This window comes from Prunus persica, chromosome G8 (genome assembly GCF_000346465.2).
Source record: "Prunus persica cultivar Lovell chromosome G8, Prunus_persica_NCBIv2, whole genome shotgun sequence".
Taxonomy (NCBI): Eukaryota; Viridiplantae; Streptophyta; class Magnoliopsida; order Rosales; family Rosaceae; genus Prunus; species Prunus persica.
In genome coordinates, this window is record NC_034016.1 from 3,912,328 (window position 1) to 3,937,356 (window position 25,029).

Here is a 25,029-nt window from a genome sequence, read left to right on the forward strand (position 1 = left end):
CCAATTCTATGTAGGAAACTCAGCACAACAATTATCTTCTTGCTGTAGTGTTTTCAAACAAAGTTAAAGAATTGGAATCGTGAGATTTTTAGGAACTTGTTTCAAAAACTGGAAGAAACCCAAGAACACATAAATTTAATCCAAAACCAGCTTGCTACTTCACCCACTTCTTCGTTTCTCATCAGTAAGAATAAAGAACTTAACCTCAACTTAAGAACCCTTCTTGAGAACGAAGAACTTTTTTATGCCCAGAAAGCTAGAGCTAACTGGCTCCAGCTAGGTCACAAAAACACAAAGTTTTTCCAAACCTTTGCCACCATTCGTAGAAAGCGTAACCATATCAGTAAAATTAAGGACACCAATGGTGATTGGATTTGTGCTCCCCATATGGGCAATATCTTTGTCGAAGCCTTTAGAAAGAGGTTTATTCAGTTTAGTCCCCTAGCCACTTCCAATATTCGAGATTTTATTGGTATTATTGATCCCTGTATTTCTAGTGATGACAACCTAAAGCTTATGGCTCATGTCTCGGAGTTGGAAATTTTTGACGCTGTGAAAAGCATCGGTGCTCTTAAAGCTTCTGGACCTGATGGTTTACATGCAATTTTTTTCCATCAGTTTTGGGCTGAAACCAAGCACCTGCTCTATCAATTAGTCAACGATTTCTTTGTGAATAACATCCCTCTAAACCCTATCAATCACAAAAATATTGCTCTTATCCCTAAGATTGATAACCCCGAGAGTGTGGATCACTTTAGACCTATTAGTCTTTGTAATGTAGTTTACATGGTTATCATTAAAATTGTCATTACCAGACTTCAGCCTATCCTTGCTAAGTGAATTTCCCCCAATCAAGGAGCTTTTGCTCCAGGGAGATCCATTTTTGACAACATATTAACTGCTCATGAGTTATTTAGTGATTTTAAAAGGAAAAAAGGGGCCGTGGGTGCGATGGCTCTCAAATTAGACCTGGAGAAAGCCTATGACCTCCTAGATTGGAACTATATAAGAGCTTGCTTAATTAAATTTGGGTTTAATGCCAACTGGTGTGATAGAATTATGAACTGTATTTCCACAACCTCTTTTTCTATTCTCCTTAATGGCAACCCTAAGGGTTTTTTTCCCCCTTCCAGAGGTATCAGACAAGGGGATCCTTTATCTCCTTATCTGTTTATTATTTGCATAGAGCCCTTTATTAGGCACCTTAACAAGTTAACCGAGTCGACTAGAACCCAAGTTGGTTTGCTTTCTTCTCCTCCTGGTTATAGAATTTCTAATCTAGTCTTTGCTAATGATTGCTTGATTTTTGCCAAGGCCATGCCTGCTGCTTCCAGGAAAGTTCTTGATGTCCTGGTAGCCTCTGGTCTGCTTATAAATTTCCATAAATCTACAATTTACTTCTCCCTTAAAGTCCAATCTCATGTTAAGAACAACATCAGCACTGTTTTACAGATACAACATAGGACCACAATAGGCAAATACTTAGGTATTCACAACATCATTTTTTGGAAAGATCCCCAAAATGCGAGAGTTAATTGACAGAATTCGTTCAAAATTTGCTGGATGGAAAGCTAATACTCTCTCTAGAGCTGGAAAATTGACTCTCATTAAATCTAATGTTTCTGGTATGCCTAATCATGTCATGTCTTGCTTTAAGTGTCCCCCTCAGGTGATCAAAGAGATGAACAAGTGTTGCAGGAATTTCTTTTGGGGCAGGGACGATACTCCTCCTGTTGCTTGGAAGGAGGTTTGTATGCCCAAAGATCTTGGTGGCGTTGAAGTCAGAATGGCCAATCATTTTAATCTTGCTGCTCTTGCTAAGCTGGGATGGAAATGCATTACTGACCATTCCAACTGGTGGGTCAAGGTTGTTTCTCAAAAATATTTAAGATATGAAATTTTTTTTAGTATACAGAAAAAATCTAATCATTATGTGGCTTGGAAGTCAATTTTGGATGCTAGACAGGTGTTGTGTAAAGGTTTGAGATGGGTGGTGGGTAATGGCGGTTCTATTCCTTTCTGGACCTCCCATTGGGTTTTGCCATTCCCCCTCCTTGATCTCATTCCTGAGTACCAAAGAAGCTCGCTGAATCTTGATGAAAAAGTTTCAGACTTTATCATAAACAATAACTGGGACAAAAGTAAATTGTCTCATGTTATTGATGATGATTTGACTGAGAAAATCTTATCTATTCCTTTGCCAAGATCTAATCTGCAGGACAAATTGATCTGGGGTCCCAACCCAAATGGTTCTTTCACTATTAAAAGTGCATACAACTTACAATTTCAGGACCAGCCATCCCATCCTCGTATGGGCCTGCTTAAGAGAGTTTGGAAGCTCAACATTCCTCCGAAAGTGAAGATTTTTGCCTGGTTGCTCATTCGTAAAAGACTTCAAGTGAGAGCCAGGCTTCATAGATTCATGCAACATATGAGTCCGATATGTCCCTTTTGTCAGAGCTTACCTGAGACTATTCAACACATGTTTATGGACTGCCAGTATGCTAAGGATGTTTGGGCTCTTTCTCCTTATCTCATGCCCCTCCCCCCGCAGGCTGGTGATCTGTACATTTGGCTTCTTTCGCTGAGCGCCACTTTCACAAAGTCAGAATTGGACCATCTCTCCAAAGCCCTCCTTATTTGTTGGAAAATCTGGGAGGCTAGGAATAATGTGGTGTTCCATGACTCTAAGGCCACCCCAGCTAGCTGTTTTCTTGCGGCTGCCTGTGTTGGTTTGGACTTTTGGAGGCTTAACTTGAAGGCCAGACTTGACTCAGCTGACTCCATGATGATTAAATGGCATCTCCCTCCAACCGGCTAGATTAAGATCAATTTTGATGGGTCTCTTATGAATTCTCATGCTTCCACAGGTTTTGTCATTTGGGATAGCGAAGGGCATGTCCTCATTGTGGGCTCCAACAATATTGGCGAAAATTCCATTCATGTTGCTGAATGTGTTGCTCTTCGTGATGGTCTTGCCATTGCACTTGATAGAGGATGGGATCAAATTGTGATTGAACGGGACTCTAAACTTGTCATTGACAGTATCCAGGGTAAAGCTAACCCCCCTGGTGTATCCAACAGATTATTCAAGATATTTGGGCCCTGTCTTCTTTTGTTGCAAGCATCCGGTTTCAACATGTCTTTAGGGAGGCTAACTTCACGGCGGATGCGGTTGCAAAATTAGGTCATGGTTTTTCTAATCAAGTTTTATGGGAGCTTGGACTCCCGTTATCTGTTTGGACCCCCTTTTATTTTGACCTTTTCGGGCGCTCTTGCCCGCAAGGCTTTGTCTTGTAATTTTTCTTTTCCTTATAAAAAAAAAAAAAAGTATCCCCCTATTTGGATTCAAATAAAAATACTAGAAAATCAAATTCCCACCAAATTCAAATATGAAAAATCGGTTTTAGTGCAAAATACGATTTAGGCTAAAAATGATGGCCCATAAAATCAAGTTTTCTTATTTGATGTGTAAGGAATAAAAGCCGCCAAAAATTATCTTGAGAAAATGATTATTCCAAAAAATCATTTTTCATACTTAGTCAATATTGCACCTCTGCTAAAAAAATTCTAGGTCCACTAGTGAACCTTACAGCCGAGAATTATATTAGTTTCTTTCTAAACCACAATCACTTGAAAGAAGTGAAGATCATAGCGAGGAGCATAAGTCATTTGCTCAATCGTACTCACGGTCACTTGTGACTGTGATATTGGCATGCCACACACGCACATTAAAGAAGGACGTCTTTGTTATCAAGTCCGCTCAACCCGTTGATTATTCTATTTAAAAAATCGACCCAATCAGCCAAAAAGATTTAGAGGTCAACAGAAACGACATAACATAAACCTAAAAACATTATTGCATTATTAATTCAGCACATACTCGTAAGAATTTGTGTTTATATCTTATCTCTCAGCTGTTTTTCTTTTCCTTTGTAGCTAGTCTCGCAAAAATGGGGTTATAGCTCAAGTGAGAGCATTTACTGTTGCATCCAATGTCCTAGGTTCAGTCCTTCCTCTCTCAAAATCCATATATATGAGAGAGAGAGAGAGAGAGAGAGAGAGAGAGAGAGAGAGAGAGAGAGAGAACAAAGCCTTACATTAACCAAGTATCAAGTAAATGAGATAGAACAAGGCCTTCTCAATTGAGAATGAGAAATGGAACGCTGTGCTGATTACAAGGTGATAAAAATATAATCCAACATTAACCAAGTATCATGTATATGAGAGATAACAATTCCAACTGTAACACCCCGACTCCAAATTTAATTATTTATTTAAATTTATTTAAGTGAAATTTGGGGTAGGGATATTTTAGTCATTTTCTCATACGGGAAGAGTTTGGGACCATGACTGGTATTTTTGGGTAGGTGGTACTAAGACGAATTCGTAGCCACGCGGTAGGCTTGAATCGGAATTTTAATGAAGATTTGGTGATCAAAACACTTTCAGTGGCAAACTTGTAAATATTTCAAAAAAAGGAGAGTAAAAATCAGATTTTTCTTCTTCTTCTCTCTCTCTCTCTCTCTCTCTCTCTCTCTCTCTCTCTCTCTCTGTCTCCTGAGTCCCTCTCTGCGCGCGAACCCCTCCCCCGTTATTGTTCACTGAGAGACCGCCGCCACATCTGACCACCCCAGCCCTTGAGACCGGTCCCGTTCGACTCGTCATGAAGCCACGAACCCGAACCACCCACAGTCCCGTCGAAAAACGCGAGAATCGCAGACGACATCGACTGGTTCAAACCTGAGTCTTCCCGACGTCGCGCCGTCGCCTCCGTCGCCCGATTCCGGTGAAAAAGGTGAGGTTTCTTCCTCTTTTTCCTCGATCTAGCTGACTGATGTATAAGTTTGGATCGATTTGCTGTGTAGGAACGATTTTGAAAACCTAGGTTTTAGCCGGATTTTAAAGTGAAATTCTGGCCAGTTGCCGTCCGAATTGGACCTCCCCGTAGTTGAATGATGTGATCCTGACCTCGAGTAGAAGCTAGGGTAGGAAGGGTGAGCTCGGGTGTGGAGTTTTTCCGTCGCCGGAATTTACTCTTCACACCCACTCGCTGCCGGCACTTGTGGCGGTGTGTGGGCGAGGGTGGTGAAGTTGCACTTTGTCCCGATGAGATCCTCAGGTTGTCACGAGTGCGTAGGATTTTGCGAATCTCAATTCGGACGTCGTTTAACTATCGAACGGATTTTCACATATTGTGCGTTATCCGGGTTCGATAGGTTCTGACCGTTGGATTGTTTCACAGTAAAAATGTGTTGTTCTAGGTATTCCTAGGATCATGTAGGACTTCGCGGATCGTGAATCGGAGCCTCGGATGTTCCGATTCAATAATTCAAAGTTTGTGAGTTAGCGATAACCGTACAACCGTGAGCGATTCCTAAACTTGTAACTGGACCTTAGGATACCTCGTTCAACGTACACGTACTGGGAATTTGAGGATTTAAGTATTTAATTTGTGATTTCTGAAGTAATTTTATATTAATTAAGGGTTCGTATCTCGAAATAGGTGCTCCGACCGCACGTACTTAGCAGGCAGGACCCTCTCGTGGTCAGGCAGCGTGGGAATACTTGTGAGTGGACTTTGTTTTCAATAATACACATGGTTTTATTGATGAAAGATTTATGCATAATGTTTTAAATGGCGTATTGAATATATTATATTCATGTGTTGAATTTGAGGTTTGTATAACGCTTTGACAATATATTGTGGGTTTGGCCTATTTGGGTATCAAGAATATGTTTTGTATGGATTTTTTTTGGAGGGAATATATATATATATATTGTCTATAGGTGGAGTACTTAGGTTGTTGAGGTGAGTTTGTGGAAGAACTTGAGTATGAGGGGTTGTTGAGAGAAGTTGTATGATTACACTATGTAAGTATCTTCCCCAGTTATTAGGCTTCCCATACGTGGCATTGGATGTTCCGGCGTGTGAGACACTTTTCATACACGACGTTGGATGTTCCGGTGTGTGAGACACTTTTTATACACGACGTTGGATGTTCCGGCGTATGGGAAAATTCTGTATATTGCTTGGGATCATCACACATGGCGTTGTATGTTTCGGTGTGTGATGATCCAGTCTGCGCGTGTAGGACTTAGTATTGGAGCTACACATGGCGTTGGATGTTCCGGTGTATGAGCTATGGAGTTTCATCCCCCGGTTGGACCACTCATCCCTAGACGTAGATGCAGGATAGCACCTGAAAATCCTGCGGGCTAGTCAAACGATTCCCGGTTGGATTGTTTCCCCGGTACCTAGGTAGTGTGATGAGTATGTTGTATAGTTATATATATATATATATAGTTGTGAGTGTGAAGAAATTAGAGTCTATACAGTGGGTTGGTAGGAGCAGTAAAATTGTGGGCATGAGGTTTATAGATGGAGTGATTTGTGGTTTTAAAGAATTTTAAATGAAATTTGTTTTTGAATATTTATTTATGAATTGTGAACCTGCATGTCTTGAGCATTATTTTTACACGGTGGGGTTACTATGTTGTTTTGACTGCAAATCTTGTTTTTGTCCACTCACATGTTTTCTGTTTTGCACCCCCCAGTCAGTAGTCGCTTCAGGAAGGTTGCAAGCAGTGTTCGAAGGCCGAATCGTTTACATCGGTAGATTAGGCTTTGAGTAATTTTCTTATACTCAACTATTCTTTTAAACTAAATTCAGTAGATGCTCTGTTATTGCCCATGTTAGATTTTACTTGTGAGGCCAGAGGCCATTTAGTATGTTTTGTTGTATGTTGAAAGCATGCTGCTGGTTGAGATTATTTTTATGTCTGTTGCAGGTTGAAATTTTTGTTGGGTTTGTTCAATTTACAGGGGAGATACTGTCAAAATTTTGGTAGAGTCTCGGTTTTTAGTAAGTGGGCCCGGCATCGGGGTGATGTCGGTAACAAAGACGGGATCCGCTTCAGTTTCCGAGGAAATCCAGGACGGGTCCTGTCACCAACTTCAAGCGAAAAAGAGAAATTAAACGTTGTGCTACCAAAGTGATAAAAATTGAGAATGAGAAATGGAACGCTGTGTTGATTACAAGTGATAAAAATTCTTACAAAGTGAAACGACGACCAGCTGAATCATCATAAAGTTAATTAGACTGCGTTCGACTGCAATATGGTTGCCAATGAGTATTTTGCTCAAGTGGGATTACAGTCTCCAGTTTGTTTAACGTGTAATGACTTCAAAATATCATGAACAAGAATTTGTTAAATTGTTAATAAAAAGAATATAAAAATTCTGGGAAAACCTCAAGCCCACCTAGAACATTTATATTTGAGCTTGTAACTCTACCTCTTTTCAGAAATCTGACATGCATTACTTTTTTTCTTTTTCCTCAACGGGGCATATCATCAGAAACCGTCAAACCATTGACACTGCAAGTGTAAGCACCAATCTGATGGTGGTGGTTTTCAGACCTTCCAGTAAAAAAAGCAGGTCGCTCAGGTTTGGAAAGACTAATAGTTTCAGTTTTCAGCATTAGAACCACCGATGACATGGTTGGCCTATTGTTTGCATCCTCTTGAACACACAATAGTCCAATGTGGATGTATCTCAAAAATTCATTTGGGCTGCATGAATCTTTCAACAGTAGTGGATCCATCAACTCCAACACCTTTCCTTCATTCCATAATTGCCAAGCCTGCAAGCAATAGTACTTTATTAAGGATGTAAAGAGCACTACACTTTGAGAGCTACCAAAATAAAGATTTGGACAACAATGTTGGGTAGTTAAATTAGGGGACTGCTTGGCTCCTCTCCAGAAAGGAATCATTTCTCCTTGGTGCAAATTACCGTTTGAAATTATATATATGCAAAAATAACTCATTAAAATAAAAAATTAATTTTTTCTACGCACGTATTAAATTGTGGTTGGTAGATAAATAGGAACAATTACTTTTACGGAAAGGAGGCTAGTATTCAAACTAAGTAATTACATACTTACATATGCTAGAAGAGTAGGTACACATTCGTCAAAACCTAAAAAGTTCCTTTTTCCTGTTATGATCTCAAGCAAGAGTATTCCGAAGCTAAAGACATCAGATTTTATGGAATACAATCCCTCCATTGCATATTCTGGAGCCATGTAACCACTGACATATCAAAATTAATGCACTCACATAAGAGTTTTAAGATATGAAAATTATCATACATTATTCTTCTTTGTGGTGCATCATATCATAAAAACTATATAGAGTTATATAAATTGGAACTTACAGAGTGCCGACAATTCTTTTGGTGTTTCCTTGAGTTTGACCATCAAGTCCAAACATTTTAGCCATGCCAAAATCTGATATTTTTGGATTCATATCGCCATCTAACAAGATGTTGCTAGCTTTCAAATCACGATGTATAACTCTAAGTCTAGAATCTTCATGAAGATATAAAATTCCTCGAGCAATTCCTCCTATTATGATGCAGCGTCTCAACCAATTCAGCTGCTCTCGTTTTGTGGGTTCTGCACAAACATTTATCAAACACATGTTACATTCAAGGTTGAATTAATTTACCACTTAGAACAATATATATATATATATACAAACAAAGATACTCATGATATTCACAAACCAAATAGAAAGTGATCGAGACTTTTGTTGGATACATATTCATAGACAAGTAGGGTTTCTTCTCCTTCCAAGCAAAATCCCAGAAGCCTCACAAGATTTCTATGTTGAAGTTTGGCTACCAATACAACCTCATTCTGGAATTCTTGCACACCTTGTGTGGAGCTTTTTGAAAGCCGTTTTACTGCTATTTCTTGTCCATTACCAAGTGTTCCCTACAAGGTTATATATAGTCATTTCAATCATTTCCATTCTTCGATCATCTTAATTCAGAACTACATGATCGTCAAGCTAAGAATTTCTAATAAAGTACAAATTAAAAAGTTATCTCTGCATGCAAAGAGATATCTTCATACCTTGAAAACTGCACCAAATCCTCCTTCACCTAATTTGTTGTTGTCTGAAAACTTGTTTGTGGCAGTTTCAATAGTTCCCAAATCAAATTGCAAGGACTCAACAGTCTTCATATCATTTCCAACTAAGCAAATATGAGTTTTCCAAGAGATTAGATGTACTAGAAAAGGTCTTAAGAAAACGAAGGAATTAATGATCTCTTGGGTTCCAAGACTAGACTTAATCTTTGATTCAGTTTTTACCTTTTTTCTGTTGTTTTTTGGCTTGGTATTTCTCTCTGACTCTTCTCAGTCTCTTGGGAAAGAAGCATCCGGCCACAATTACAACAAACACACAGAAAGCAACAGGACCAAGAGTACTAGCGATGATTATGAATGTGACTTTGCTTGGTCCTGTATGAACAAGAAGAAAAGTGCCAAAGAAAAATTGCCAAAACATTTATTAATTCCCCTCTAACAATTGCAAGTCTTTCTCTTTTTCCTTCGATCAGATTTATGCTTTTTTAGCCAACTAGCTTTTAGTGTAGATTTATGTTCTCATCTTCCCTTATTAATTTTTTTGACAAAAAAGACTTATTAGTAAAATAATAAGTCAATGTAGTAAAAACAAAATGTTCATATCAATCCATATATAATAAAACATTTAGTTGTAATAGAATATTTACCAGGTCTGGTCGACAGAGGCGCAGATGCCGGAGGTGGCAGCGATGGAGGCGGGAGTGATGGCTCGGGTGCAAGCGACTGTTTTGTGGTACTTGTCACCTCTTGGTAGAAGGGGTACATTTCGTACCTAACATTACAACTTGGATATAGAACTCGTCCTCCTTGCTTACCCAGCACCAACTGCGCCGCGCCTTTCCGGAGGCAGGCATTGCAATCCGCGGCGGACAGGTCCTGCGTGCACTGCCCGAGGCTGTACACCGTAAACGAAATCAGGTCCGCCGTAAAATTTGCTTCTTTCGTCGCAAACTTGTCGGTGGCGTTGGCTGCCTTGGGGACCAAGTTGTCCAAAGTCGTAACAAGCACATCGTTAAGCTCAGCTGGTTCCTCCACATACCGTGTCAAATTCCGCTCGCTCCAGCCTATCATACTAGGCGACGTGGCAGCCTCAGAATAGAAGGGCTGGTTTGAGTATCGTAGCGTGCAGTGGTCGTACCAAACCACGGCCTGTTGGTTGTCGGGACAGCGTAAGAGCGCCTCCGAGGTTGCGTTGGCCACGCATTCTTCGCAGATACGGGCAGACACATCACGGCGGCAGAGGAAGAGGCCGTAGGCGGTGCCGACTGTGGCGTTGTAGAAGCCTGCGGTGTCGTTGCGGTTGGAGTTGGAGGAAAGGGTTGAGAGGAGCTGGTTAAGATTGGATTTAAAGGTGGAGGTGGAGTTGCCAGCCAAAGTTGGGCAGTTAAGGCCGCTGTATGCAGCTTCAGTAGGGAAGCTAACAATAAGCATGGAGGAGAGAAAGTAGAAAAGGATCATTTTTTTATTTATTAATCGGATATTTTGCATGGAAACTAAGGTGTGTGTATATAAACATAACACAATCCCAATAAACTCAGCTTGACTTGAGTCTAAACAAGAACTAGGTCGTTGGCCGTTCTCTAAGAATTTTTGGCTCTACTTCTAGAATCAACGACCAGAAAGACTTGGCAATAAAACTATTATAAGGATCACATCAATATTATTATGAAAATGAATGTATGTCTATCAATACAATTTCTTCATCAAAATCGGATGATGAAGACATTGACCCTAAAGTCGCGCTACTCACTTCAATGTTTCTGCGTGTTGAAAAGTATCTGTTTTTTTGTTTTTTTGTTTTTGAGTATATAGTTAGAGAGGGAGGGGTTTCTCACACACAATCCCACAATATTCGAACCTGATATCACTAGTATGCAAAACCCTTTAGTTAAAAACTTCGTCCCCAAAACATAAGTTGCCTTTTTTTAAATTAAAAAAAAAGGTCTAAATACTAACCAAACTCCTAAAAATTAAGACTATGTAGATATTAGTTTTTTAGAATGCCAATTTGATCTTGAGTCCTCAGCACCATGTGCCTCCACATGTCATCTGGCTAGAATTTTATATATATATATATATATATATATAATTTTTCTCTAATGCGGATGTCCGCATACTGTTAAAATCCAGGCGTTTTCTTTGCAACTTATTTTTTGCAGTTGGATTGGATTCCTGCCATTCCAAGTGGTCTGCAATTGCAAGTGCCTATATAAACATGTTGCAAGAACCTTGAGAGCAACCAATGGCAGTGCTTTCTTCTTCTGCAACTGCACGTTCCCACATGTGCTTTATTTGCTTTCTTCTTCTGCATCTGCACGTGTCCCCAAATCCCAAACCCATGATTTCTTATTGTAATATTTGCAAATTGTGGAGTACTTGGAATTGCAAATATCCAATCTATTTGAAAAAACAAGCTGAAAAAAGGAACAGTTGAATTTTAACATCATGCAGACATTCGCATTAGGGGAGGGGGATTCAAACTCGAGTGTAGAATAGGGAGTACATCCGCTAAATTAATCTAAACTACAGGAAGGGGGATTCAAACTCATATGCGGAGTGAGGAGTACATCCGCTCTAGCCAACTCGGATGATATATATTTATTAAAGTGTAGAAAGAATATGTCAAAACATGCCTCCAGTAGTTAATTGCTTACACATGAAAGAAGATTATGTCACAATTTGTGAAATGAAAGCGTCAAAAGCTTCCTGGCGCTATTTTTTTTATAAAAAAATCAATGAAAATGGAGAATTTTAACTTGAAATCTCTTTCAACATATAAAAAAAATACTACTAAATCAAAAGCTAGTTACTATAGGAGCTCATAGGTTGAATCGGTGAGATTTCACTTCAATGGCTGATGACAACTCTCAATTTTCACATACTAGGAATTTTGTCCATCAATGGTAAGAAGAACTAGTAAGAGTACTACAGCCTACCCCAAAAAAAAAAAAAATTAGGGGTTTGACATATGCATGAAAATTGAAATGAATGAGTAAATATGAGTGGTACGCATGACAAATCATTATATGCAACTATATATCATGCCACAAATGGATGTCAACATTTCACTTGGAATAAATTGTCAGAAATTGAAAAATAATAATAATAATTTATGGGTAGATCAAATTGCCTTGACTCGGGATCACTGCAAATGTCACAACTAAATCAATCCCCTAAAAGAAGAAATGCATTTTTAGCTTTGATTTTCTTTTTTATCCTCAGCAGCCTCACTAAAAGCAACATATCAAACACAGAGCGGATCACCATTGCATTATAAAAATACCCAATTCATGATAATTCATGTTGGTCAACAATACCCAGTAGAGAAAAATAAGAATAGAACAAAAAAGATATGGTTCAGCTCTACATGGTCATCTCTCATGTGGCCTAGTTATCAACAGCATAGACTTCTAATTGGTCCCTTTGATTTAACTTTCTGAATTCTCTACTGGATGCAGACCTGCTAATCTGATTTGAACTGTACATGTTGCCGTCTTTGTTATACTTGGTGGTGCGCGCTTTAGACTTGGGTAATGGAGGTAGGTTCTTCATGTTCTTAGTAGTATCGGGATGGCCTTGAACTGGGGAAGGGGATAATATTGGGCTTTCTTTCCGGCCTGCATGATGTACACTAGAGGAGTTGCTAGTGGTAGTGCTACCTGGCTCTTCACTTTCGAAATTTGAATCAGCAGTTTTCTCCATCTCCTGAAGACCCTATTTACATAGTACTTAATCTTCAGTAATCCAAGAAAGAATATCTTTTGCTTTTCCAGTGGAAATAGAGGCCATCTCTATGTTTCAGAATAAGAAAGGTGTGCCTTACAGCACTATAGGTGAGAGAGCTAGAGGTGGTTTCCCCCCAACAATAGTTGTTTTTTCTTCCTAATTTTAAAATTCTCTCTTTTCCCTTCCCCTTAAATGAGCGGTTGGCTAATCTTAGTCAATTATGAAAGCTGAAAGTAAGGACTTGCATTTACCTGGTTTGAAGATGCAGAAATTTCTTTTAATTTTTCAGCAGATAGATCTTGTCTCCGGCGCTCACGTCGTGTTCGAGACCGTCTTACTTTAGAATTCCTAGACCTGTCAAAATGAGAAAAATAATCAGATACCTCAAGCAATAAACTAGACATTAAATCCTCAAATAGCTCCCTTTGTTATCTCCATCTGTCAACCATATAGGCTAATACATGCTTTAGTACGTTGCTAAAACAAGAAGCTAAGTTTAGGCCACTAGATCTCTTCGTATGGAGTACGGATAGCAATCAAACTCTAAACGATAGTGTTTTAATCTTTGGTTATTTAGGGCTAAGGTTTTAACCACGGAGTGAATAGTCCAGGATTAACTACTTTTTTAAGTACTTCTTTTACTTGCAAGAGCATGTTTGTGTGTGAGTATTCATGAGTTTAGGACACCAGGATCATGCCTTCTGTGAGCCTGTAACTCATGAAACCCCAATCTACCATACAATTGAATCCATTAAAGACATAATTGAATGGAAGCAGGAGGAAAACCAAGTTCAGTTAGAAAGCCATGGTTAGTGACAATGAACCAATTAACATGATGTTTATGTCATGCTGTTAGATACATTCATTGTATATCTAAAGAGAGAAAAGTGTCGACTTACTTTCTATGCTCATTGGCTAGTTTCAGTTCATCATCCTCATTGTAGATTGCAGGTAGACCAGAAAGGTCACATGCCAAGGGGCTTGTGAAAAAGAACTGTAAGCAGACGTACTTTTTAGTATACAATATTCACCACTTAATTCGTGCGTCACATGAGCACTTGCAAGACGAATTCAACACCAGAAAAAATTAGAATTCATACTATTTGCCATGGATGCTTAAAAATTAGGGAGGAAAAGAGCTAAATTGATAGAGATGATTTTCAATAGGTGCAACTTTTCGGTGGATGAAGTAAAATTTTATCGGCTTTAGAAGTACATTAGAATTCTGCATTAGATATGCTAAACTTGCAATTCTGAACATAGTGGATTAACTTTATGTGTTTGTAACCCCTCAACTATATCAGCTAGAAGAAAATACTAAGAACAATAAAGTTTAAAAGACATGGAAACGTACATCAGGGTTAGCAAAACGTTTTGCAAAAAGTGCAGTAATTAATAAATAAATAAAAGTATTTTAATCATTATTATTTATTACAGACTTAAGAATATGTGGGAAAAAAAAAATGGATGCAAAAACATTGCTCGCAATCAAAAGGAACGCAAGTTCCAGGAAAAGCATGTAGTTGGAATAAAAACTTCATTGAAAGAGTAAAACTTTCAATCTGTACTTACTTCATTTCTGAGAGCCGAAGAAGCAGAGCCACGATAGGCAGGATCTAAAGCAAGGAGAGTGCTCAACAGACTCAAAGAAGAAAAAGGGAAATCCTTGAAAGCTTCTTGAAGACTGGGTTTGTATGAACGTGGAGGTCTAAAAGTTGTAGACAGCTTTAGTCTTTTCCAGTATTCCTCTGATGGTGTACCACAAAGCCTGAATATCCTATGAAGTTGCTCAACCTGAAAGCAAGTAAAATGTGTTTGAGATACTAGCCAGCGATAGTAAGATCATAACACACACACGCACAATATTGAATTACCTCTGTTCTACCAGGCAGAAGTGGTCTCCCTGTAAACATTTCAGCCAAGACGCAACCAGCACTCCAAAGATCAATGCCAACTCCATAATCTGTAGAACCTAACAACAGCTCAGGAGCTCTGTACCAAAGTGTCACAACTCGGTTTGTGAGAGGGCGCTTAGGATCTTGAACATAATAATTTGCGAGCCCAAAATCTGCAATTTTCAGCATTCCATGTTTATCTATCAATAGGTTTGATCCTTTGATGTCTCGATGTATAATTCCCCTCTCATGGCAGTGCTGCAGACCTGAAAGTAGTTGATGCATATAGCACTTGACCTGTGTCAATAGTTCAAGTTAGAAACTGAGACTCTACAACAAATCAAAGCATCCAAATTCAGAACCAATGAGTTAAGAGAGAACTTAAACCTGTGGTTCAGTAAGCCCTTCAGGGCTGGAAATAATTCTTGCCAAATCTGACCGCATGAAATCAAAAACAAGATAGAGGCTGTACTGCATTCTTGACGTGGCCAATCCTTCAAGCTTAACCACATTGGGGTGATCTAATTTCCGTAAAAACATAATCTCCCGAGCCATAAACTTAACACTCTCGGGTTCTGATGTATCAAACCGAACCTTCTTTAAGGCCACAATTTTTCCAGTGTCCCTATCTCGAGCCTTATACACATTGCTGTATGTTCCTTCGCCCACCTACAAGTGCAAACATTTAGAAAGAAAAAAGAAAAACCAAGTTCAAATTCCAGCCTCCTCTCAACAATGATCTAGCCAACTAATAAATTTATGCTTTCCTTGATTAACAAGATTACTCGGAAAAAGCAGAAAAATCAAGATTTTATATCTTAAACTTTCAGTGACTTGGAAATATGGGCAACCCACAAATTGAACAAGAGAACACTCAAAATCTTCAATAGTCCAGCATACTTAGCTTGTTATTCCATCCAAAAACCAATCAAGATATCATCTAGCAAATCATCAGAACAATATTAATTCCAATTAGTATAGAACATGCCAATTACCATTTTCTTTTCTTTTTGACAACTGCCACATGACAATTATAATTCTAACCAAATGCACACCAAATCAAAACATAAAAATCTGAAAGTGAGTATGAAAATAAAACCTTGTCCAGCTTGTCATAAGAGTCAGCACTCTTGGGAACCAAGCCAGCCAAAATCTCTCTTGAAATATTGTCAGTGAGCCATTTAGGCCACCCATCCACCAACTCCTCCTCATCAACAGAAACTTTATGAGAAACATGCCCATCATCTTTATCTCCATCACTACCAGTTAACACCACCCATTCATCTCCGGCTTTTTCATTTCTACTACCAGGCTCAGCATTTGAAATTATGGGTTCATGCCTATGCTGCTTAAGAGAGTCCCTTTGTGGTTGGCCTGTTGATCTTCTGTGAGCATTAACCCCGCCATTTCCCACATACCCATTTTCCAGTTTCAGCTTCTCTAAGCCCCCAGGTGTGGAATTCGTGAGAGGCTTGGCCTGAACACAGCCCATTGGCGTTTGGGTCTAGACCAGTCTTGGTTTTCTTTGAGCTGGTGATTTGAGTGATGGGTTGGAGCAGAGCAGAGCAAAGCAGAGAGCAAGAAGAAGTAGAAGACGGGAAAAAGGAAGAAATAATAAGCCAGAGAGATAAGGGAGTACAGACGAATATGGGGAATTTTGGCCGTCCATGGACGGCAATTTGTAGGCGTACTGTGCGGGAGAAAATAGAGCTCCTTGTCTTCATTGGCTCGTTTTCTTGGCTTTCTCGCTGATTTGAAACTCTCGGAGGAGGTAAAGAGGAGGGCAAGGCCACGTGTAAAACACCCACGTGACAATGAATTTCAAGCTTTTGGGGTTGGCCGAGTTTTACATTCTCAATGGGGCTTGAAGGAGAACGATGAAATTGGGCTTTATTGGGTCCGCGTTCATGTTTTCTGTTCTTGAAAGGTTTGGTCAATTTGGTGGGTCTAGATTGTTGAATTTGATAGAGATTTTCATGATTAATTTCCTAAAATTGCAATTGTGATCAGAATTGTAACTAGCTAGATAGTTTAGTTACCTTCTTTTTTTTTTTCTTTTTTTTTTTGTCAATAGATACCTTATTAATTCCTCAATCAACTCGACACATTTGTTGTACTACACTTGTTTATGTACAAGCGATTGTCTATGTTACTGTATATAAGGGCGCAAGCACACTTGAAACTTGTTTAATCACGTCTATTTATTGTAATAGATTTGGTTTCACAATGTTTAAGTTGTTTATTTTAGTTATTTTCCTCACTCACTCTATTTACATTTTCCCATCTCTGTTTTTTTTTCTTCATACTTTTACTTCCTGTTATGAGTTTTGTTACACATATAACACAATTGTTAGTGTTAGAAATTACTTTTTTCACATAATACTTGAACAAGAAATTTCTACTCATATGTGCTTTTATTTTGTAAACATGGAACATTAAGCTTGCCCTTCTCTCAGTTGGAATATTTTCTATAATAAGAAATGGTCTGTCTACAAACAAAGACCAACATAGTCCCATAGGGGACAGTTAGATTGGATAGACCATCTCCAACCATGCGTCTCCAACCATGTATTTGGGCGGTAGAAATTTGGGATATGCAATATCTTGGGCAGAATTCCAATTTTTGTTTTGTTTTGTTTTTTTTATGACAAGAATTCCACTTTGGATATTGCCCAGACTGGTAATTTTTGTGGAGCTCAACATGCTCGCAATCAAGGCCACGTGAAGGAAATGCAGAGTGGGTCCGCGTGAAAGATTTTTGTCCACCATTTCTCTCCTTCATTCCAACACGTGGAAGGCTAAAATCAAAGGCCAACGACTCTCTTTGAAAAAACTTGTTCACTTTTTGCTTTTTAAACCAATGCTGCATCTTAAAAATAAATAAATAAATAAATAAAATAAAATAAAAAAACCAATGGTTTAATCAATTTCAGCTTGATTTTAACTTTAAGTGAAAACAATATTATGTTTATGAAATTTCAATTTTTTTGGGTTTTAAATGTTCATAAAATTAAATCACGAAGTTTTTAAAAAAAATAATATCAATAAAATTGTGGATTCAAATTATAAGTCTGCAAGGTTTGAGGAAAAAACAGTTTTATCTAAAAAGACATGAATAGTTGTATTTTGGAGGGAGTGAAAATTTGAGTTTAGCCCTGATATGGTTGGAGATGGTATTAGAATTTGGAATTCGTCTAATGGCATGTTTACTAATCTGTAATTGGATTATGAGGAATTGAATTGAGGAGGAATTGGATTGAGAAGAATTAAATTTCGGATTCCTATTAAAGTAGTTTACTAAACTATGGATTGAGGAGAGTTATATTCCGGATTCCTATTGAAGTTGTTTACTAAACCATATGGAATTGGGATATGAGTGGTACTAATTACTAAAATGTCCTCGTTGTTTGGTTAAAGTAGAGCAAAATTTAGAATTTTGAAAATTGTGTGAGGATATAATGGGTAAAAAAGATGAATTCCTAATGAATTAGTTCTCCAGGAAGTAGAACACCACTTCCCACTCAAGAATTGAATTTCTCCAAAATCAGGAATTCAATTCCTTATTTTGTGTGAGTCCCACTTACTTTTCAATTCATTAATGTAAAGTAAACACAGGATTCTTACATAGGTGGAATTCAATTCATTATGAGAATTCTAATTTCTGATTAGTAAACACACCATAAATGTGTCCTGGGTTCAAACTACTATTGTGAAATGTATTATGCAATTTAATAAAGGAAAAAATAAATAAAATGTAAAGGTGGAAGCAGAAAAAGAGAAGAGGTAAAGGAATTCATAGAATATCCAACATATTCTAGTGAGTTTTCAGAGACATGCCAGCCATACTTCCTTCTCCTCTTCTAACATAAAAGTTCTTTCTTTAGTAAAAGATCTCCTCTGAACTTGGACTGATAGTAAGGCAAAAATGTGGGTTCTGTGCAGGGCAGCATTAGCTATTAAAAGCATGACACATTGGGTTTACAGGTGGAGAAATCCCAAATGCCATGGCAAAACTTCCACCAGGTTCAATGGGATTGCCATTTCTAGAGGAGACCTTACAGTTCTTCACTCCCAACACCTCTTCTCATAATCCTCCCTTCAGTTTCATCAAAAATAGAAGACCCGGATCTGAATTACTTTGTGTTCCAACAAGAGGGAAACTTGTTTCAAAGTTGGTACCCAAATACCTTTATAGAGATTTTATTGGCAGGCAAATTGTTGGTTCCTTCCTTGCATGGGGTCATTGATCAGCTATTATTCGAAAAATTCCTCGGAGAATTGAAGGGACAACTTTGTTGCTTGGACTTGCCTGGAACAGCTTATCACAAATGTTTACAGGTAAACATAAATCTGTTGCACTGCACCAGTCTTATGTCATCCATAACCCTCGTTTCTTTCTTTCACAAGGTCATATTTCTCCATCCATACGAGCAAACAGCCAACAACATGCTACCAAGAGGTTCCCTCCTCTCCCAACATGTGTCATCAGAACATTCAATACATGCCCATAAACCATTCATTTGACTGAAGACCACCAATATACTGCAACATGATACGACACGGCAAATCTTCAAACTAGAATATTATAGATCATGGATACGGCAATTAAAAATATAAAGTAATAAATGTATATAACTTAAAACCAATTTTTAATAATAAAAATTGAAAATTATAAATATAGTACATTGGTATTGGTGGAGGTGCAATTTTGAAAGGCTAAAAGCTATATATATAAAAATTTAACAACCAAATATCCTTATAATTTAAACAAAACCAAAATCGTTCATAAGTCATAAGAAAAAATATAATTACAATTAACCTACAATTGTTGCCAACGAGATTTCTGAAAATCTCATACCAAAAAAAATTAAAAAATTAGCTTAAAGCCCACGAAATGACTGCCTTTTTTAAAGAATTGTTGTTTAGAAAGCTCACAGAAAGAATTGCTTTAAGAAAGAATCCTTGTTTAGCTCACGAAATGCAAGCCTTGTTGAAAGAGCATGAATTTGATTTCCTCCTCTCTTTTTTTGTCCGGGCCCAAAACGACGTCTTTTGGCCAGAATTTTTTCAAAAAATATTTTGCACGCTGCGTTGGTTCTGTCGAACACATGGAGTGCACCACCATTAACTTGATAAGAAAGACAATTTGAAGCACCTACATTGATTTCTAATAGTTCCACCATTGACAGTGTAGGATTTTGAGTTTTCTTTTTTCATTCTTTATATTTTTTTGAGCCTGTATAGCCTTTTTACCCAAACATATCACTACCCAAAACCCATTTAATACTATTGCTTAAGATCCAAACCCATAAAAATAAACAATATTACAAAATCTGTTTTAGCAACCCACCTCGTCGCTCGAGAGGCTCCGCCTCTCTAAGTACACAATGTGGTATGAAAACGTCGTCGTTCGATAGGCTCCACGTCTCCAAGATCTTTACATTTAGATTCCCCCACCACCCAAAGATAATAGATATAAACAGGAAAAGAAATTTCACTGAAAGAGTATAAAACTGTAAGTGCCAGTACTCTCTGTGTTTAGCATGAAGATTAACATACCAAATTCACCCTTGCTTCACTTGATTGTGTCTGGTCTGGTCTGGTCACTATGAATATTCTTTTGTTAGTCTCCTTTCTTGTTTCTGGCTGTATCCGGTATTTTCATCAACTTTCTGCATAACACTTGAATGCTTTCGTCTCCCATGCTTGTGCTTGTCTTTGTGGACATGGTGGAGTTGGTAGTAATAATCGCTGCCTCTTTCAAACTGGTTATGCGTGTGATCATTGTGAAAGTTTTGTCGCTTATGATGAGAACCATGCTTGTGGTTCCTTGCTTCATGCCCATGATTTTTATGAACATGAGTGCGCGAGCGGTCTACTTCACTTCTGTGTTTCCGAATATCATTGGTGTGCTGATTATCATCCCAAAAATGATCTTCCCACCAATCATATAAAGGATCAAAAAGTCCCTTTTGATGTAAAAGCCACAGTAGCACAACCACTGCACATCATATATAATATTTTATGTATGCATTGCATCTCTAAAATCATCCACTTAAATGTAAATTATTTGGAAAAAGTAGGTTTACCTGTTGGAAAAATTGCCAAAAGTATACCAAACATCACAATCCAACTCATACATATATACTGTATGTGGCACCTGGAGTCAAAGAACCTGGGGCATTTCCTTCAGCCCACAAAAAGATAAAAAGAGAAATCAACCAGGTTTCATAACAACCAAAAGAGATTAAAATTTGCAAAATCGACTATAATCCAACAACAGATGTATACACAAGAAGATGAAGAATGTACATTGTATGTGATAGCTGAGCACAATATATGATCGTGTGTGCAAGGAGTGATTAAGGATGGTTAGAATGCAACCAGCATTTTGAACAGATATATCCACGTTAGAAAGGTTATCAAAGGACCTTTACTGCCATCCAAACCAATACTAAAAATGAAAATTTAGAGCACCGCAAAGTTTAAAGAATAAAGATTGAACCAGGCAAGTACCTGGAAGTTTTTCCAGTGACGAAATCTACCAACATATTCCACAGATTGCTCCAAATACTTTCAATAGAGTCAAAGAAACCGGTTGAGGCTGTCTTTGGTGGATTAAAAGGATTACCCTGCAGAAATTAATGACTTCAGAGGTTCATTCATCATATAAATCAATTACCACAACGTTAATTTTACTTCAAAAGTATAATTTCTCAGTTGTCTTTAATCCAGACTTAAAGAAATCATGCTGATCTTAATAGATCTAAACTGCCTCATACAACGGACTTCAGCTTCTTAACTTTCTTCTGTAAGGAATGAAGCTTTACAGGGTACAATATCGTTATGACTAAACCTGTGATCCATTATCAAGGACAGTAGATGTTGTAGAAAATTGGCACTCAGCTCTATCTACTTCTTTATAATCAGAGTCCTTTAGTATAGCTGCATTCAAACTCAAAAAGTTAGTCCTACCATTAATACTTTGGGCCATTTCATCACCTGTCTGAACCATGTCTCTCAGCTTACCTGCACAAACATATTTTGCAGCTTGATCAGTTGCTGGGTAAAGTTTGAAGGCTCGAGGAGTTGTTTCTTTTGGCTTCATAATAAAGAATTTTTCCCTGAAAAACAGTATCATTTGTTAAAACATAATCATCATATTTAAAACTCAATAAATGGGAAGTAGGGAAAAGAGTACCTCCATGAGGGTAACATCACTAGAGCAATCAAACTGCAAGACCGGGAAAATTCATCACATCTCAAACTACATATTGCAACAGCCATTCACTGAAGTTGTAGACACAAATATTTCATGTGCAAGAATCACAACAAAATTTAAGCATTAACCCTGTCTCTAAGTTCATTTGCAGCTTCACTAACCATCCAAACTGTCAAAACATCTATAGTGAATAGACCAACAGTTTTCCATTTTCAAAAAGAGCATGTTAACTCTAGCATCTTAAGTTGGATAAATCCAAACATCAAAGAAAAAGAGGATAAGGAAAAGAGAACAATCCATTCAAATCTATATTCAAAAGTTAAGAAGAGTCAATAAGGTATCTGTGGGAACCTAATTAAATCAAAATCCTAGGTCAAATAATTCCTTCCATTTGGGGATTATTTGACCTAATTGGGAATTATTCGATTTAATTAGGGATTACTCAATTAAATATAATATTACCTAATCGGGTCGAGAATTAATTTTATTCCTACCTCAATTCCCAATTAAATGAGGAGTTACCTATTTAAGTTAGGAACTGATTTGATACCTACCCCAATTAGGGATTTGATTTACCCTAATGAATCAAATCCCTAATTAATCAAATCAATTCCAAATCGGAGAGGAATAATTCCTTTCCATCTACGGAATTATTCCTCTGAAACCCTAGCCTCTGAGACCACTATAAAAGGATGGCCACACACAAAGGTTAAGGTACGCCTAAATTCCTACTAAAGCTCTGCATAAATTATTTCTCAAAAACCCTAGCCACCTCCTCTCTTTCTCTCTCTCACACAAGGCTCCGGCCACCACACACGGCTCCGGCCACCCGATTTTCCTTGAATTACCCTACCTAACTTAGGCATCGGAGGGCCTTTCCCGAGTGTGGTCCTTTTACTCCGATCTGTTTTGCAGGGAGAAAGAGAGGCGGAGAAGACGAAGGAATCTTGGGCGAATATTCTCGTGGGGAAATTTGCTCCCATAAATTGGTGCTTTCATTGAGAGCACGATATATATTCAAAGCGTGCTCCAAATCCATCTTTCACACATTTTTTCAAACAACCATGGTTGATACAAGACGTACGAAGAGTAACACCACCACGATGGGCCCATCTCATGGTTTCGTGGTGGAAACCTCAATGCAACCGCACAGAATCGTGGCTGCCAATGCCTTGCAGTCGCCCTCTAGTGCTTTGCAGCCGCCTTCAGCTGCTGGAATTGCAGAACAGCCGCCACATGACCCCGGGACCTCCATAGCCTTGCAGTTGCTAGCGCCGATTACCGGAGCTGCTCCACCTCGCTGTCCTGCCGTCGGAGCACAACAGCAGCCACACCACTCAACTACTGGCTTTGCTGCTCAGCTCCATGGCTACTCCGACGTCGTCCCAGTCTTGGAGCAGATCCATTCTTTCCCTCCTCTGCAATCACACTTGACATATGCACCTGTGTACGTGTCTAATGGAGCCCTAGCCCATATGCCGTTAGGCCCGATGCACAACGCTCTACTTGACCCGCGCAGTCAGGTAGACCTTAACTCACGGGTTGATCAACTCACACAGAAGGTCGATGATCAGAACAACCTGATTGGCCAGCTACTCAGGCAGATCAACTTGAATCAAGGCCCTAACCTTGGACCCCGTGACGAGGAGATGAGGGCACACCAGCATGTCGGCGAGCAGTTCGAGAGGTCCCAGGCTGGTCAGACAAGGGCAAATCGGCAGAGGAGAGATCAAGATCGAGCAGATGAGACGTAGACAGCCGTGAGCCGTACTCTGAGCCGTTCAAGGCTAGGACCAAGGACCAATGTGCTCGAGAGGCTAGGCCCGCAGTCTAATGTCCACGCCCGCTTGGGCCTACAAGGAGCTTGAGTTCGTGAGCAGTCGCGTGATGAGCGCAACGACCGATGCCCACCAACCCGCTCGAGGGCCAACACGCGGCGGCAAGCTATAAAGGAATCCTCACAAGCTCAATCTCCTAAGCTGCCCCACGGGCAGGGCACCCAAGGGGATCGACCCTTGGGAACCGAGGAAGAAGTTAGCCAGTCACGCTCGAGACACCAAAGACATCGACCTAAGCGACCCTCCTTGCGGGCAGAAGATGATGATCGACGCCCACCAACCTGCTCGAGGACCAACATGCGGCGACAAGATGTAGAGGAACCCTCACAAGCTCAATCTCCTAATCTGCCCCACGGGCTGAACACCCAAGGGGATCGACCCTCGGGAACCGAGGAAGAAGTTAGCTGGTCGCGCTCGAGGCACCGAAGACGCCGGCCTGAGTCTCCAGTCCTGCCAGCAGAGGACGTCGAGAAGCTAGTAAATGACCAACTCCAAGCTCTCCAACTTAAAGGAAGTACGGAGGAGGCCCTGCATAAGGAAATTGATCGAGTTGACTGCTCGCCCTTTATCGACAAAGTGGAACGAGCTCCTCCACCGAAGCGGTTCACAATGCCATCCATCACTCCATTCAAGGAGGACTCTGACCCTGAGAGCCATTTGAGGCACTTCAAGAGCGCCATGATCCTGTACAAGGCAGACGATGCCCTGATGTGCAAAGTGTTCGCAATGACCCTGCGAGGAGCAGCTCAAGACTGGTTCCACACTCTATCGTCCGCGTCGATAGGAAACTTCAAGGAGTTGGCCCTCATCTTTACCAAGGAGTACACCTCCTACAAGACGGTCAGAAAGCATGCGGACCATTTGTTCAACCTGCGCAAGAAGCCAGAAGAGTCTCTACGAGATTACCTGAGACGGTTTAAGGCTGAAAAGGCCAACATCATAGAATGCAATGACCAAGTTGCATCCTCAGCTTTCAAGAAGGGCTTGCCAACCGAGCACGAGCTATACCGGGAGCTGGCCATAACACCAAGTCAAACCTTGGCAGAAGTGTTCGCGACAGCAGAACGCTACGCACTTTGGGACGATGATCGAATCGCCGCAAAGAAAGCCAGCAAGCAAGTTGATCACCCGACGAAGCAGGCAAGCCAAAAGAGCAACCAGTTCGAGCAAAAAGCCCGAGATAAGCGCAGATCGCGGCCCCGCTAGGGAAGCTCAGAAATAGGGACCTTCACTGAGTTCTCTATCCCAATTCATCAGATCCTGGCTCAGGTGAAGGACAACCCGTGGGTGAGGAGACCGCCACCCATGAAGGGAGACCCCTCTAAGAGGGACACCAGTAAATACTGCGCATTCCACGGGGAGCATGGTCATTACACCAACAATTGCAACGCTTGGAAAAGACATCTTGA

General features: G+C 39.5%; 3 protein-coding genes and 1 pseudogene across 3 annotated transcripts; 1 reads left to right on the forward strand and 3 right to left on the reverse strand.

Moving 5' to 3' along the window:
- On the forward strand, positions 388-840 carry LOC109950787. Its single transcript, XM_020570905.1, has one exon. It carries the CDS (start codon positions 388-390, stop codon positions 838-840), a length of 453 nt encoding a protein of 150 aa, XP_020426494.1.
- On the reverse strand, positions 7,334-10,735 carry LOC18766379 (putative receptor-like protein kinase At4g00960). Its single transcript, XM_020570688.1, has 7 exons — positions 9,637-10,735; positions 9,165-9,307; positions 8,925-9,046; positions 8,573-8,783; positions 8,222-8,462; positions 7,950-8,097; positions 7,334-7,646 (listed from the first exon to the last, which is right to left on the reverse strand). Exons 1-7 carry the CDS (start codon positions 10,425-10,427, stop codon positions 7,341-7,343), a joined length of 1,962 nt encoding a protein of 653 aa, XP_020426277.1. The 5' UTR covers positions 10,428-10,735; the 3' UTR covers positions 7,334-7,340.
- LOC18766392 (probable serine/threonine-protein kinase At1g54610) lies at positions 12,182-17,032 on the reverse strand. The gene is made up of 7 exons (XM_020570689.1): positions 15,660-17,032; positions 14,948-15,229; positions 14,540-14,857; positions 14,238-14,459; positions 13,565-13,659; positions 12,917-13,019; positions 12,182-12,653 (listed from the first exon to the last, which is right to left on the reverse strand). Exons 1-7 carry the CDS (start codon positions 16,050-16,052, stop codon positions 12,327-12,329), a joined length of 1,740 nt encoding a protein of 579 aa, XP_020426278.1. The 5' UTR covers positions 16,053-17,032; the 3' UTR covers positions 12,182-12,326.
- LOC18768512 overlaps positions 19,845-25,029 on the reverse strand; it is a 28,619-nt pseudogene continuing 23,434 nt past the window's right edge.

Bases quoted from the DNA above. Each gene is read 5' to 3' on its own strand.
- LOC109950787 (XM_020570905.1), top strand. From the start codon at position 388: ATGGGCAATATCTTTGTCGAAGCCTTTAGAAAGAGGTTTATTCAGTTT.
- LOC18766379 (XM_020570688.1), bottom strand. From the start codon at position 10,427: ATGCAAAATATCCGATTAATAAATAAAAAAATGATCCTTTTCTACTTT. The intron at 9,047-9,164 runs GTAAAAACTGAA...ATATTTGCTTAG, and splicing joins CAAAAAACAACAGAAAAAAG to TTGGAAATGATATGAAGACT. The intron at 8,784-8,924 runs GTATGAAGATAT...ATAACCTTGTAG, and splicing joins GATTTGGTGCAGTTTTCAAG to GGAACACTTGGTAATGGACA.
- LOC18766392 (XM_020570689.1), bottom strand. From the start codon at position 16,052: ATGGGCTGTGTTCAGGCCAAGCCTCTCACGAATTCCACACCTGGGGGC. The intron at 15,230-15,659 runs GTTTTATTTTCA...TTGCACTTGTAG, and splicing joins CTTATGACAAGCTGGACAAG to GTGGGCGAAGGAACATACAG. The intron at 12,654-12,916 runs GTAAATGCAAGT...CTATGTAAATAG, and splicing joins TTTCTGCATCTTCAAACCAG to GGTCTTCAGGAGATGGAGAA.